The 15,641-nt window shown below is 44.7% G+C and overlaps 1 protein-coding gene and 1 non-coding gene across 4 annotated transcripts in view; both read left to right on the plus strand.

The window, feature by feature from the left end:
* Positions 1-15,641, plus strand: part of NMT2 (N-myristoyltransferase 2) — a 50,825-nt gene that overhangs the window by 15,512 nt on the left and 19,672 nt on the right. For 2 of the 3 annotated variants that reach the window (XM_032243984.1, XM_032243986.1), the window contains exons 2-8: positions 672-807; positions 6,752-6,896; positions 9,853-9,971; positions 10,074-10,165; positions 10,285-10,401; positions 12,871-13,041; positions 15,078-15,186. In XM_032243984.1, coding sequence (XP_032099875.1) covers positions 672-807; positions 6,752-6,896; positions 9,853-9,971; positions 10,074-10,165; positions 10,285-10,401; positions 12,871-13,041; positions 15,078-15,186 — 889 coding nt within the window. Of the gene's footprint in view, positions 1-671; positions 808-1,200; positions 1,244-6,751; positions 6,897-9,852; positions 9,972-10,073; positions 10,166-10,284; positions 10,402-12,870; positions 13,042-15,077; positions 15,187-15,641 lie in introns of all 3 variants that reach the window. The other variant, XM_032243985.1, reaches the window with a different exon arrangement.
* Positions 6,977-7,098, plus strand: LOC116527281. The gene has a single exon (XR_004258471.1). It is a non-coding gene; the product is annotated as a small nucleolar RNA SNORA26 (small nucleolar RNA).

Below are 15,641 nucleotides of genomic sequence, written 5' to 3' on the forward strand. Positions count from 1 at the left end.
ATGTTGAAACCCTGTCTCAATCAATCAATCAATCGAAAAGTTCATTACTGTAAAATATGAATAACCAGTAGAAAGAAAATTTCCTTTATAACCTAGATGTTGAGTAGCAAAGCTAGCACTTTGTATTTTGTTTGCTTGTTTGTTTGTTTGAGACAGGGTCTCTCTGTAGCTGCACACTTAGAGCTTTTCATTATTAGCTCTCCTAGCAAAAATCTGTATCAGGAAACCTTTCCTCCTCTGCAGAAAAGCAGTTTGTTTAGTTCTGTTGCTTCAAGATTAGTGTTTTGTTGTACCCAAGAGATCTTTACAATGGAGTTTTTTATATCATGTATCTCTCCTCCAGAAAGCCGACTTAAAAGTAGATTAGGAGAGTAGTGATAACTGTGGAAACAATTTTACTTCAGTTATAAAATGTGGTTTTTCTCTGCAGTCTTCCTGCTTCGGCGACATCTAAGCACCTGCAGGATGACTGAGCAGGGACCGATATTCTTCTGCGTTGCCTGTTAATGCCTTAACTCGAATACCTTTTATTTCTCATTTACATCCTAACACAGTTATTTTCCACTGCATATAACATCTGTTTTTTGCGAAATGATTACTTGTATGCCAATCAATTTCATTTAATGATTTTCATTTGTTGGTTGGTTTCACCATCTTTGCATTTCCCGCAGAAGTCCTGGAGGGTATTTGGGAGCCAAAAAGAAAAAGAAGAAGCAGAAGAGAAAAAAGGAGAAACCAAATTCTGGAGGCACCAAGTCGGACTCGGCGTCTGATTCCCAGGAGATTAAAATTCAGCAGCCTTCGAAAGTGAGAGCTCTGTTTTATTTTTTCCCCTCTGTGGTTTCTCGTGCATATGAGTGGGTTTACGCAGCGTAGCGCCCCGCTGGATCAGATGTGTAGAGACTTTGTTGTGACTGTGTGTTGAATAGCAGTAGTAACTGGAAGCTCTTGACAGCTTCCTTAAAACAGACTTGGGCACCCAAATAATGAAGGGGTACACTGTGCTTTTCTGTGTGTGTGGATACCTGCCGTGTTTTTCCCTTTTCTCAGTGAATTTGTATGTAGATTGTTGTTTTAGAAGAAAGTCTCAATGTGAGTTGTTAGGGTTTTTTGAAATTACACTTTAATATTTGGTTACTTTTAGTTCAGAAGATATTCACATTGTAATTTTTCTGGGTGTCTGTCTAATTACCTGAATAGCACAACACCATCTGGCAGCAGATCTCAGCGGGAGCAGCTGTGGGTAAGTCTCTCGTTGACTTTGAATCAAAGCAGTTTGCAGCGGTCGCTCTTCGTTCTTGTGCCAAGGGTAGGAAATAGTTCCTCACATTCTCCTAGTTTAGACCAAAGCAGAAGTTGTCCAGCTGGGCCCCACGTTGGCAGATGGCTGGCCAAGAAGAGGGTCAGTTGTACTGCGTGGGTGTCTGTCTGGTGGCGCAGATGGCAGGCACCCCTGCCTGTGGAGCCAACCCCCGGCACCCGGTGTGCTGGGCCTCTGGGAAACACAAAGCCCTCTTGATGCAAGAAACTCACAGTGAAAAGGGTAGAATCAGCCAGGCACGGTGGCTCACGCCTGTAGTCCCAGCACTTTGAAAGGCTGAGGTGGGAGGATCCCTTGAGCTCAGGTGTTCAAGGCTGCAGTGAGTTACAGTCACGCCATTGCACTTCATGCTGGACAACAGCGAGAGGCCCTGGCTTTAAAAAAAAAAAAGAAAAAGAAAAGGAGTAGAATTAGAAATATCACAAAACAGAGATGATTTTGATGATTGTACCTACAAATAAATGATTATGAGTAGACTAGGCATGATTTCTCATGCCTGTAGTCCCAGCACTGTGGGAGGCCGAGGCAGGCAGATCACTTGAGCCCAGGAGTTCAAGACTTGCCTGGGCAAAATGGCGAAATCCTGTCTCTACTAAAAATACAAAAAGTTAGTTAGGCGCAGTGGCATGCACCTGCAGTCCTAGCTACTTGGGAGGTTGAGGTGGGAGGATAGCTTGAGCCTAGGAGGTGGAGGTTGCAGTGAGCCAAGATCACGCCACTGCACTATAGCCTGGGTGACAGAGTGAGAGGTGTCTCCAGATAAATAAATGTGAGTAGCATGTGGTGTTGTGGAAACAGCTCAAGAGGTGACTTCTGAGACCTAAAGCTTGATCTCTGCCCCTGGCTCACTAGCTGTGTGCCTTTGCTCGGGGCTGCACCTCCTTCAGCCCTTCCTTATCTTCCCTCTACTCACAGCTGGATCTTGAGGTTCCAGTTCGATCATCTTCATTCAAGAGTTTTTACATTCTAAAACAGCGCACAATGTGTATACATACATATACGTATATATATGTATGGTAGTTATTACCATTCTGCAGGCTTTGTGGATTTCCTTTTTTCTTATGCAGAGTTGCTGTTGTGTTCCACGAAGTGAGCCTTGTAGGTAGTTTTGTTGTTGTTGCCCCCTGTTTTACACAAAAGGACCAGGAATCACTGAGAAGGAAAATGACTTGCCCCACTTTTTTCCTGGCTGACTGCAGGGCGAGAAGAAAATGAAATCTTCCTCCCTAGCTTTCAGCTGGGTTCTCAGGTAATAAATATTCTACCCTCTAGACATAGTTTTCCAAGGTAACTCATAGCGGACACCACCAGAAGCCTGTGAAATACCCTTCCCGTTTCTAAATGTTGCTTCGTCAGATAAACACAGCGTCCCTGACCTGCAGTGTGGACATCTCCTCTTGCTTCCAGCATCACCATCAGTCTCTGCCCATCCCTTCCATATCTAGAAATTATGAGCCTTTCCCCTCTCTCTGGTCACTTATGAGCAACTAGAGCCAAGCAAAGCAGTGGGGATCTCTTGGCATATGGTAGGTGTATTAGTCAGGGTGCTCTAGAGAGACAGAACTAATGGAATATAATGGAATATATATGGGAGTTTATTAAGTATTAGCTCACATGCCCACAAGGTCCCGCAATAGGCCGTCTGCAGGCTGAGGAACAGGGAGAGCCAGTCCGAGTCCCAAAACTGAAGAACTTGGAGTCTGATGTTTGAGGGCAGGAAGCATCCAGCACGGGAGAAAGATGTAGGCTGGGAGGCTAAGCCAGTCTCTCTTCACATTTTTCTGCCTGCTTTACATCCTGGCCATACTGGCAGCTGATTAGATGGTGCACACGCAGATTAAGGGTGGGTCTGCCTTTCCCAGCCCTCGGACTCAAATGTCAGTCTCCTTTGGCAACAGAAACACCCAGGATCAGTACTTCGCATCCTTCAATTCAATCAACACCCTCACAGAAACACCCAGGATCAGTGTTTCACATCCTTCAATTCAATCAACACCCTCACAGAAACACCCAGGATCAGTACTTCACATCCTTCAATTCAATCAACACCCTCACAGAAATACCCAGGATCAGTACTTCACATCCTTCAATTCAATCAACACCCTCACAGAAACACCCAGGATCGGTATTTTGCATCCTTCAATTCAGTCAACACCCTCACAGAAACACCCAGGATCAGTACTTTGCATCCTTCTATTCAATCAAGTTGACACCCAGTATTAACCATCACAGTAGGGAATTTCCTTTCTTAATTAGGAGCAAGTCAGTAGTATCTTAAGATGGGATTTTCTCCATTGCATTTTTAAAATCTGGGGCTCTTTTCCTTTAAGTTTATGCCAGCTCTAGATAGCACTGTAAATTACAGTGGACTGCATTACAGAATATTCTGGTCTACACACAGGAAAAAAATAAAAATGATATTTGTCTGGATTCTTATAGGCTTCTTTGTGTTATAAAACTTGGATATTTTTTCCAAAGTATTACATTTGGAAAATTAATGGGTAAAGAGTATAGTTAATGGTTAGTATGCCACAGAGAATACATGTGGAAGAAAAAGAGAACAGACCTGCCTCTTACATGGGAGCGCAATCATGGGAAGTTAGTGTAGGGCGGATGTTCCTCTCACCTGGCCTAACGCACACTCATTCTTCCCCAGGGGGTGCTACCATGGGAGGTGAATGGACAGAAGAAATGATCATAGCTGAGCTATTCTTCCTGCTTTGTCCCTGTGGGTTTGGAAATTTTGTATATTTGCATCTACTTTCAGAAAGCATTTCAGTAGGGCCATATGTGGTAGTTCACGCCTGTAATCACTGCATTTTTGGAGGCAGAGGTGGGCAGATCACTTGAGGTCAGGAGTTCAAGACCAGCCTGGCCAACATGGTGAAACCCCATCTCTACTAAAAATACAAAAATTAGCCCGGCCTGGTGGCACATGCCTGTAATCCCAGCTACTCAGGAAGTTGAGGCAGGAGAATTGCTTGAACCTGGGAGGTTGCAGTGAGCCAAGATCATGCCACCGCTTTCCAGCCTCGGCAACAGAGCAAGATTCTGTCTCAAAAAGAAAAAAAAAAGAAAAGGAAAAGAAGAAAGAAAGCATTTAAATAGTGAGCGTTGGGATGTCAATAGTTGACAAACGGACATTTCATGTAGAGAGTGCTGGCCGACCTGATGAGCTCATTAGGCAGACCTTCTAAGATAAGCCACTCTGAAGGCTTCCTCATGGAGCTGGTTATTTTGGCCATTGTGCCACATGGAACAAAGGTGCTGAGTCATGCCTGTTGCAAAATACTTTGTTTGATATATTAGTGTTAGAAGATTTAACTCAGAAATCAGGAAAGAAATCAAGGGGAAAAAAATCAAGAAAGAAAAATGACCATGACATTCATTATAGTCATTGTAGATGTATTTTTGTAAGATTGGCCTCAACTTTGACAATTTAAGCTAAGCTAAGGCACAGTTAAGCATTATTAGGTCACTATTCGGTGATCTCAATTGTAAGGTCTTCTAATAGATGTGTTGTTGGAGTTCAGATACACGTGAATTTCATTTTGCTAGAAATTTGCTCCTTTTAATGTTGGAGACTTAAAAGACACCCAAGGAAAAGAAGTCACCCAAAGACGTAATAAGGAGAAAAGGAGAAGTATTTTGTGAAATTTTATGTGTCATTAAGGTAGGACCTGTATGATTTTGGTGTTAATCAAAGGTAAGATAAACAGCTTACAAAAACTGTGGCCATTTTGGATTGTGCTGTTAGACTTCCAAGCAGAGACAAGAAGACTTTCACCTGCCTCCAGTTCGACTTCAGAACTTTGTTTCCCTAGGGTTCTGGACAGTGTTTGCATGAAACAAACCCTGTTCTGTACTGTGTAAGATGAGTAAGCTTCCCAGGGTAAAATTATTTGTTCCAGACCACAGATTTCAGATTCCAAGTGAGCAGAAGTCCAGAGTTGCTGTTTATAAACTTCTAAGGGTTGATTGTACCTTTCCACGGTGTCCACTCTGTGTTGACATACAGCAAAACCAAAGGATTCTGAAACTTCTAACCACTTTCTGAATCACAGTGAAGAATATTCTTTGCATGGTATCAACGTTCTACAATTTCTCAGTAATTTGACATATTGAAAAAAGTCATTGATTTCCATATTCAGTCCTCTGCACTGCCCTCTCATTTCAAATAGTCTCATGTTCCATATATTATTACATTATTTGAGGAGTTAAAAAAAAGAACTGGGGAATCTTCAAGAGGCAGCAGGAGTACTGGCTTTCAGAAAGGAACTTTAGAATTTAAAGGTGCTGCTTACCTAAAAAGTAGTCCAGTTTCCAACACTTGGCTTGGGAACAACAGGCTATGGTTGCCCAGGATCTGAAGTACAGAGGAAATTGCTCATCCTTCTGGTGGGAGAGATTGTCTCCAGAGGATCAGGAGGGTCAGGAGAAGGGCAGGTTGTGGCCAGGAGGAAGGGGCATGATTAGAGATTTCCTTTCTTGATCATTTTCATCCCAGTTCAGCACTGAGTTCAGATCTCCCTCCCTCCCTCCGTCTCTCCCTCCCTCCCTCTCTCCCTTCCTTCCTTCCTTCCTCCCTCCCTTCCTCCCTCTGACTTCCTCCCTTCCTCCCTCTCTCTTCCCTCCATCCCTCCTCCCTTCCTTCTTTCCTTCCTCCTCCCTCCCTCCCCCACCCTCTCCTTCTCTCTCCCTCCCTCCCCCACCCCTTCTCTCTCTCCCCTGCCTTCTGCCTGCCTGCCTGCCTGCCTGCCTTCCTTCCTTCCATCTTTCTTTCTTTCTTTTTTTTTTTTTTTTTTTTGAGGCAGAGTCTCACTCTTGTTGCCCAGGCTGGAGTGCAATGGTGCCATCTCAGCTCGCTGCAATCTCCCCCTTCCCCTCCCCCCCCCCTTTTCCCTCCCCTCCCCTTTATCCCTCCCCTCTCCTTTTCCTTTCCCTTCCCCTCCCCTCCCTTTCCCTGTTCCCCTCCCCTCCCCTCCCCTCTCTTCTCTTCTGTGTTTCCATTCTAGAAATTCTTTCCCTCATCCCCTCATTGCTTCTGCAGAGCATTTACCCTGACAGTGCCCCCAAGTCTCGTGGCTGCCTGGCTGCTGGATGACAGTCATGCATGCATTGCACGTCTCCCCCAGAGGAGTAATACTGGGGACAATTTGTAGATGGATGGGAAACTGAAGCAAAGCATGCTTCAATTTAGATTCCCCAAACTGCCACAGCCCCACTGCAACTCTACAACTGTTACCCTTAACAGAAGTTTTGCTTCTATTTTCATGTATAACATGCAAGCCCATGGCCTTGACCGGGCTTCGCAGAGGATTGTTAGTGTTTAGGGATTGTGGTCTCTGAGGCAGATCCACGTGCATCTGCCCGAGTTTAAGACCAGCGGCCGCTCTCTCATGTTCTGTGTATCTGTCTTTGCTGTCGTAGAATCCCAGTGTCCCCATGCAGAAGTTGCAGGACATCCAGAGAGCAATGGAGCTGCTATCCGCATGCCAGGGCCCAGTCAGGAACATTGACGAGGCTGCAAAGCACAGGTACCAGTTTTGGGACACACAACCGGTACCTAAACTAGGTATGCTTTTCTGCTTTCCTTTTTTATTCCCCAGAAACAAAGCTGGATGAACACCAACAGACAAACACACGCCCTTTCCTGTGCCCTTTTAAGGTTGACCCAGTGCTTTAAGAGGCTAACACAGAAGGGTACAGTAAGTCTCCATAAAACCCAGAGAAGAGACTGGAAATCTCCTCTTTGGATGCTGTCTGGAGTCACACCTGAAAAAAAGAAAAGAAAAACAAACACAGAGAGTTAATGTCGCATATGTCATTTGTTTCATACCACAGATTTGAAATCTATGCAAAAGGAATATTTTTCTTCTTAAAATGTCAGTATTAGGTGGTGGCATGAGCTTTCGGTAACAATTATTTTAGTTCAATTTCTATCCCAATAAAAACAGCCAATTTCCCCACACTTGCAACATTACTAGTATTATTATGATTATTATTTTTTAGATAGGGTCTCACTCTGCCACCCAGGCTGGAGTACTGTGGCATGATCATAGCTCACTGCAGCCTCCTCCACCTCCTGGGCTCAGGTGCTCCTCCCACATCAGCCTCCCATGTCACTGGGACCACAGGTGCACACCACCACACCAGTCTAACTTTTGTATATTTTTATAGAGATGTTGTTTCACTATGTTGCTTGGGCTGGTCTCGAACTCCTGGGCTCAGGTGATCTACCTGCCTTGGCCTCTCAAAGTGCAGGGGTTACAGGCATGAGCCACCACACCCAGCCCATTAGAGTATTTTTTTCTTTGAGATGGAGTTTTGTCTTGCTGTCCAGCTGGAGTGCAGTAGTGTGATCTCGGCCCTCTGCACCCTCTGCCTCCTGGGTTCAAGCAATTGTCCTGCCTCAGCCTCTTGAGTAGCTGAGATTACAAGCATGCACAATTCCCAGCTAATTTTCTATTTTTAGTAGAGACAGGGTTTCTCCATGTTGGTCAGGCTGGTCTCAAATTCCCGACCTCAGGATTTGTCCGCCTTGGCCTCCCAAAGTGCTGGGATTACAGGCGTGCGCCACTGTGCCCGGCCTGGAGTATTAAAAATGTATGTAAGGTTCCATGATGGAAGGACTGGGCCCCGAGGGTCCCTCATTCAGCAGGTGTCTGTTGATTGTCTGTTATTAAATGCCCCGCACTGCCCAGTACACACAGCTTGAAACAGTGGTGAAATGAAGGACAAAAGGTGGCCAGGCAGGAGTGGAGGGGCGACATACTGAGGTAGAGAAAGGCTTTAGTCAGGAAGAGATGCTGGGAGAAAGTGACACATGACACGTAGCTTCTGTTGAGAATTCCAAGGGGCCAGTCCCTTGGGGACCAGAGGGCCTCAACCCAAGGGAAGGCACCAGGAAGGCCCTGAGCTGAGGCCAGCCCTGGGCAGCATGGCCAGATCACTAGGAGCAGGGGGCAGGGAGGGTGTGGAGAGGCAGGCAGCGGCCATGGGGAAGAACCTGGGTTTCAGTCCTGCCGTGTTGGGAAGCTCTGCAGAGAATGACTTAGAAAAGACATCTTGGTGGAAATCACTAGGAATTGTGATGGCCTGCACTGTGCTGCTAGGGGTTCGGACAAGGAGAAGTAACCAGCCTTGAAATTATTTTCAGGTTTTGCCGGGAGGGGGTGGAGGTCACTGCTGCCCTTGCCTCTCCCAGTTTGTAGAAATGCAGTAAAAAGAACAAAGCTCCCAAGGCTGGCGTGTGAAACCTACGTTGCTTACGGCGGTGTGTAGATAAGGCTGCATTGTAGGCCTTGAGACTCAGAGAAAGTTTTGTCTTGTAATATCGTCTTTGTCATTGTCTGACAAAGGATTTCTCCTTTTATTTTGTTTGTTTATTTATTTATTTATTTTGAGATGGAGTTTCACTCTTTTTGCCCAAGCTGGAGTGCAATAGCACGATCTCGGCTCACCGCAACCTCCACCTCCTGGGTTCAAGTGATTCTCCTGCCTCAGTCTCCGGAATACCTGGGATTACAGGCCCCCACTCCCACGCCTGGTTAATTTTTTGTATTTTTAGGAGAAACGGGGTTTCACCATGTAGCCAGGCTGGTCTCGAACTACTGATCTCAGGTGATATGCCCGCCTCAGCCTCCTGAAGTGCTGGGATGTGAGTCACTGCACCTGGCCTCTCCTTTTATTTAATTGGCAAAATAGGCCAGCCATGGTGGTTCTCACCTATAATCCCAGCACTTTGGGAGGCTGAGATGGGCGGATCACTTGAACCCAGGAATCTGAGATCAGCTTGGGCAACATAGTGAGACTCCATCTCTACAAAAAAATTAAACAATTAGCCGGGCAGGTGGTGTACACCTGTAGTCCCATCCACTCAGGAGGCTGAGGCAAGAGGATCACTTGAGCCCAGGAGTTGAGGCTTCAATGAACCAGGATTGCACCACTGCACTCCAGCCCAGCTGACAGAGTGAGACACCATCTCAAAAGAAAAGAAAAGAAAAATAATTGATGAAACAGCAATTATTTCACACCACTGCCTAGCTTTCTTGTTTCAGTTCAAAGGCAGTTAATGTAACAGCATCTTTTTAAAGATTCTATGAAACCCAGGGCAGGCGTGGTGGCTCACACCTGTCATCCCAGCACTTTGGGAGGCTGAGGTGAGCAGATCACCTACAATCAGGAGTTCAAGACGAGCCTTGGCCAACACAGGGAAATCCCGTCTCTACTAAAAATACAAAATTAGCCGGGGTGCGGTGGTGCATGCCTGTGATCCCAGCTACTCAAGAGGCTGAGGCAGAGAATTGCTTGAACCTGGGAAGCGGAGGTTGCAGTGAGCCAAGATTGTGTCACTGCACTCTAGCCTGGGCAATAAAGCGAGACTGTCTCAAAAAAAAAAATTATATGAAACCCAAGGGCCCTGAGTCTGATTTTGCTTATGTCACTGACCACTTTGGATGGTTAAAATACTTTGTCATTAAATATTCTCTCTTCTTGCCTTTCTTTTTCCTCTTTCTCTCCCTGTTCAGATGAAGTCATAACATCTCATGGTGCAATTGAACCAGATAAAGACAACGTTCGCCAAGAACCATATTCTTTGCCACAGGGTTTTATGTGGGACACTTTAGACTTGAGTAATGCCGAAGTGGTGAGTGAGTAAAAACCTCTTAAATTCAACGCCTGCCTTCACACAGGTTGCTTCTGAGTTGGTTCTGAGCACCATGGATAGGACACTTCTTTTATCTTATAGCTCAAGGAGTTATACACGTTGTTAAATGAGAATTACGTGGAAGATGATGACGATATGTTTCGCTTTGACTATTCACCCGAGTTCCTATTGTGGTAAGTTTCGCTGGTCACGTATGTCGTGGATAGGTGCTGTTGAACTGGGGACTCCCGTGCCTGTTCCTGTATTCTTGGACAATAATTGGTGCCTGTTTTCTTGTCTATTGTGACCTCAGGGCTCTGCGTCCACCAGGCTGGCTCCTGCAGTGGCACTGTGGGGTCAGAGTGTCTTCAAATAAAAAACTGGTCGGGTTCATAAGCGCCATTCCAGCAAACATTCGGATTTATGACAGGTATGTGTTTAAGCTTGTCCATACCATTTTTATGTGTTTCTTTTCCAAGAATTGCACTTAGAATAGGCCTTTAAAAATTACTGAATGCAGGCCAGGTGCAGTGGTTCATGCCTATAATCTCAGCACTTTGGGAGGCCGAGGCAGGTGGATCACCTGAGGTCAGGAGTTCAAGACCAGTCTGGCCAACATGGTGAAACCCCATCTCTACTAAAAATACAAAAGTTAGCTGGGCATGGTGGTATGTACCTGTAATCCCAGCTACTCAGGAGGCTGAAGCAGAAGAATCGCTTGAACCCAGGAGGTGGAGGTTGCAGTGAGCTGAGATGGCACCATTGCACTCCAGCCTGGACAACAAGAATGAAACTCTGTCTCAAAAAAAAAAAAAATTACTGAAGTAAGCTGTTGATGGTCAGGGAGGTTGTGTATGTTTGGAGACAGAGGCTTTATGGAAACTCTCTTGTTTTGCTGTAAACCTAAAACTGCTTTAAAAAATAAAGTTTATTAAGTAGTAAAGAAAAAAAATATTGGACTGTGAACAAAAATAAAGGACAGTGGTTTCTTTTTCTTTTTTTCTTTCTCTGCCTCTCAGTCTCATACATGCACACACATGTATGTATCAGAATAAACAAAGCCTTTGCTGGGCTCGGTGGCTCACGTCTATAATCCCAGCACTTTGGAGGGGTTAAGGTTGGCAGATCACTTGAGGTCAGGAGTTCAAGACCAGCCTGGCCAATATGCCAAAACCCCATCTCTACTCAAAATTTAAAAATTAGCTGGGCATAGTGGTGTGCGCCTGTAATCCCAGCTACTTGGGAGGCTGAGGCATGAGAATCACTTGACCCTGGGAGGCAGAGGTTGCAGTGAGCCGAGATTATACCACTGCACTCCAGCCTGAGCGACAGAGCAAGACTCCATCTCAAAAACGAACAAAAAAAATCACTTAAAATTTTTTTAGGGGAGATAAAGCTTTCTCTCCATAGGATACATTGCATTTTTACTCTGGGTCTCCAGTCCAGAAAGTCAAAGATCCAGCCATGAAAGTCAAAGACGTCATAGTAATTGGTCTCTTTACTTTTCAGTGTATTAGATTAGCTTATTTACTGCAAAAAGCATTTGATCTTAAGGAATATTTTGTGACGAAATGTGTACCTGGAAGCAGAGCCGGGAGCAGGCTTTGAACATCTACGAGGCTGGTCGTAGCTCAGAGCAGCTCCAGCCCTGGTCTGCTCAAGGCCCCTCTCAGGGATCCCGGTGGCTTGTATCACACTCCAGAGCCACATCTTATGAGATCCTGCACCGGGATGACCCAGTTATTACTGTAATTATACACATTATAGGAAAAACAGCTTTAGAAAGTGAAAGAGGGCTTGGGCATAGTGGTTCACGCTTGTAATCCCAGCACTTTGGGAAGCTGAGATGGAAGGATTGCTGGAGGCCAGGAGTTTGAGACCAGCCTGGTCAACATAGTGAGACCTCATCTCAGAAAAGGAAAAGCTAGAGAGAGAGAGAGAGAGAGAGAGAGAGAGAGAGGAAGCTTAAAGAGGCACAGCTGATCCAATTTCTAATGTGAAAACTTATAATGGACCAAAGTCCTAAAAAGTATTTAGAACAAGAGGGTTGGAGCCTCCGTGCATGGCAGTCATTTCGGCGGGGATATATGGGGAGTAGTGTTTCCGTGTGAACTTGTGAAATGTCTAAGTGGTAGAATATTTTTCTTAAACTGTGTTAAAGAATGGCTTTCGGGCCAGGCGCAGTGGCTCACACATGTAATCCCAGCACATTGGGAGGCTGAGGCAGGTGGATCATCAGGTCAGGAGTTCAAGACCAGCCTGGCCAACATGGTGAAACCCTACCTCTACTAAAAATACAAAAATTAGCTGGGCATGGTGGCAGGTCCCTGTAATCCCAGCTATTCAGGAGGCTGAGGCAGGAGAATCGTTTGAACCTGGGCGGCCGAGACTGCAGTGAGCTGAGATCGCACCATTGCACTCCAGCCTGGGCGACAAGAGCAAAACTCAAAAAAAAAAAAAAAAAATAAAAGGATTTCCTTCATGTTCTTTTTTTTTTTTCCCTTTTTGGAACAGGACCTCACGCTGTTGCCCAAGCTGCAGTGCAATGATGTGATCATGGTTCACTGCAGCCTCGACTTCCCGGGCTCAAGCGATCCTTCCACCTCAGCCTTCCAAGTAGCTGGGACCACAGGCATGTGCCATCGTGCCTGGCTAATGTTTCTATTTTTTTTGTAGAGACGAGAGTCTCAGTTTTGTCCAGTCTGGTCTCAAACTCCTGGGCTTAAGCAGTCTACCTGCCTGGGCCTCCCAAAGTGCTGAGATTACAAGCGAGGGCCACTGTGCCCAGCCTGCATTCTTATTTTTGGGTATTTCCTGGGTATCGTATTTTTTAAAATGTGTTGACTCTTCATTTTTAATCTTGTTTTGACTCTTAATCTTTAACATCTTTATTTCTTAGTGTGAAGAAGATGGTAGAAATCAACTTTCTTTGTGTTCATAAGAAACTGAGGTCGAAACGGGTAGCCCCAGTGCTAATCCGAGAGATCACCAGAAGAGTGAACCTGGAAGGGATCTTCCAGGCAGTATACACCGCGGGAGTGGTTCTTCCTAAGCCAGTGGCCACGTGCAGGTACCTGAACTGCATCCCTACCTCAGGTCCTCCCTTTGTCAAATGTGTTGAGCCTCACCACGGTTCTGTTAGAAGCAGAGATAGAGACTAGCACCTAGAATCACCAAGTTCAGTATTCTTTCTGCTGTATTTCTGGTATATCATTTGCTACTTCATGATTTAAAAAAATTTTTTTTCTTTTTTTTTTTGAGATGGAGTCTCACTCCGTAGCCCAGGCTGGAATGCAGTGGCATGATCTCAGCTAACCGAAACCTCTGCCTCCTGGGTTCCGGTGATTCTCCTGCCTCAGCCTCCCAAGTAGCCGGGATTACAGGCACCCACTACCTTACCCAGCCAATTTTTGTATTTTTAGTAGAGACAGGGTCTCCGTCATGTTGGCCAGGCTGGTCTCGAACTCGTGACCTCAGGTGATCCACCCACCTCGGCCTCCCAAAGTGCTAGGATTACAGGTGTGAGCCACCGTGCCCAGCCAAAAAAACAAAAAAGTTTTTGATGTTTTCCTGCTAATGATGCAGAGTCTGTATTTCTAAGTCTATTCCATGTGAAAGATGAGTACTGTCTCTGCATGGGAAGCGTAGGACGTTATAATCTGAAAATTCCAATGTTGTACCATTTTCTTTTCACCCCAAGGCTCAGTTTTCTGCCATCCTTTGCAGCACCACCAAAGTGTCCTAAAAGTCTGATAAGCATCCATTGAAAAGCCTTAGATGTATTTGTTTGTTCAAAGAAAACTTAAGCTCTGTTTTCACAACTTCATCGGCACTAGCCAAGCTTTCAAAGGTTATTTCAGTGAGAAAATGATCAGATTGCCACAAGACTAACCTGTTCGTAAAACCTCAGAGTTTATCTCCCCATCCCCCAACCACTGTTTTTATTGACTCAAATAGGATGAAACTTAAAATTACTATATCCTATTAAATTATTACATTCGTTAAGTAAATGGAATACTAGACTTTGCAGGTATATTTTCATACAGATCATTTATCCCAGAGCCCAAGCTGGAATCACTTAAGAATTTAAGCTCGTTTCTCAAAAAGTTGTTTTCTTTGGTTTGCAGTCTGTAAAAGTGAAGGCTACTAATTTAGGGGTTTTATTTTCATGTTTTTAAACTTTCTGGTTTGCCTTTTTTAGAATCCGTGATGGTCTTTAAACACCTGCAGACCTGGGTATGATTAATATATATATTTTGAGACAGTCCCGCTCTGTTGCCCAGGTTGGAGTGCAATGGCTTGATCTTGGCTCACTGCAACCTTCACCTCCTGAGTTCGATTAATTCTCCTGCCTCAGCCTCCTGAGTAGCTGGGACTACAGGCATGCACCACCATGCTCAGCTAATTTTTGTATTTTTGGTAGAGAAGGGGTTTCACCATGTTGGCCAGGCTGGTCTCGAACTCTGGGCCTCAAGTGATCTGCCCACCTCAGCCTCCCAAAGTGCTGGCAGCCATCAGGCCAGCTGATTAATTTTTCTTTTGCAATTTTAAGATTCCTCTTTAGTGAAAAAGATGAAAGCTCATAAACTCCAGAGGACCATAACTAGGTGTTCCGGATGTATTTTAGAGATTAAAAATTAACTGATAAAGGCCGGGCGCAGTGACTCATGCCTGTAATCCCAGCACTTTGGGAGGCCGAGGCAGGCGGATCACAAGGTCAGGAGTTTGAGACCAGCGAGACCAATATGGTGAAACCCTGTCTCTTCTGAAAATACAAAAATTAGCCAAGCATGGTGACAGGTGCCTATAGTCCCAGCTACTCGGGAGGGTGAAGCAGGAGAATCACTTGAACCCGGGAGACAGAAGTTGCAGTGAGCTGAGATTGAGCCGCGGCACTCCAGCCTGGGCAACAGAGGGAGGCTCCATCTCAAAAAAAAAAAAAAAAAAAAAAAAAAATTGACTGATAAAATGATTACATAGGATGACGGCTTCTGTTTAGTACAACATAAATATTCAGTAAATGCTTCTGTAACAGCCAAGCTGAGACAAAGTGAAACTTGTAGAGTTAGAAATCAGTTAGATTTAAAAACCTTTATTGTATTTCAGATACTGGCATCGATCACTAAACCCCAGAAAATTGGTAGAAGTGAAATTTTCTCACTTGAGTAGAAATATGACTTTACAGAGAACAATGAAGCTATACAGACTTCCGGATGTAAGTAAGAATGACTTGCAGTTTTTGAAGCTGTAACAGGTGAAGCTTTTAATGCAGAAAAGAATTATTTGTGGGAGTCTAAAAACTGACTCATGTATCTGAGGAGGTGAATATGAGTGATGGAGATTTCATGGAACTCAGGGGCTAGGGAAAGGAGGGAGTTTGTTTGGAAATACCAGTCTTTCCTTTTCTCCTAAGGCTCTTAAAGTTCTTCCGTTGGTAGTTGGATGAGACTGAACTCAAGGCAAGTAAGTTTTGAAATTTGGGGAATTTATGGTCTGTTAAGCAAGAAGGAAGAAGAGTTCAGGCTGCTGATTTCCTAATGCACTGGAACTAAAGAATTAAGTGTAGAGGAGATACCATGGAGAGGAAATAATGTCTCATTAAATGATCATCTTAAACTACCTAGTTCTCAATGTGGAAAGCTGTCATTTTTTTTTTTTTTTTTTTTTTTT

The sequence above is a fragment of the Sapajus apella genome, unplaced genomic scaffold (assembly GCF_009761245.1).
Source record: "Sapajus apella isolate SASKATOON/1434 unplaced genomic scaffold, GSC_monkey_1.0 scaffold53, whole genome shotgun sequence".
Taxonomy (NCBI): domain Eukaryota; kingdom Metazoa; phylum Chordata; class Mammalia; order Primates; family Cebidae; genus Sapajus; species Sapajus apella.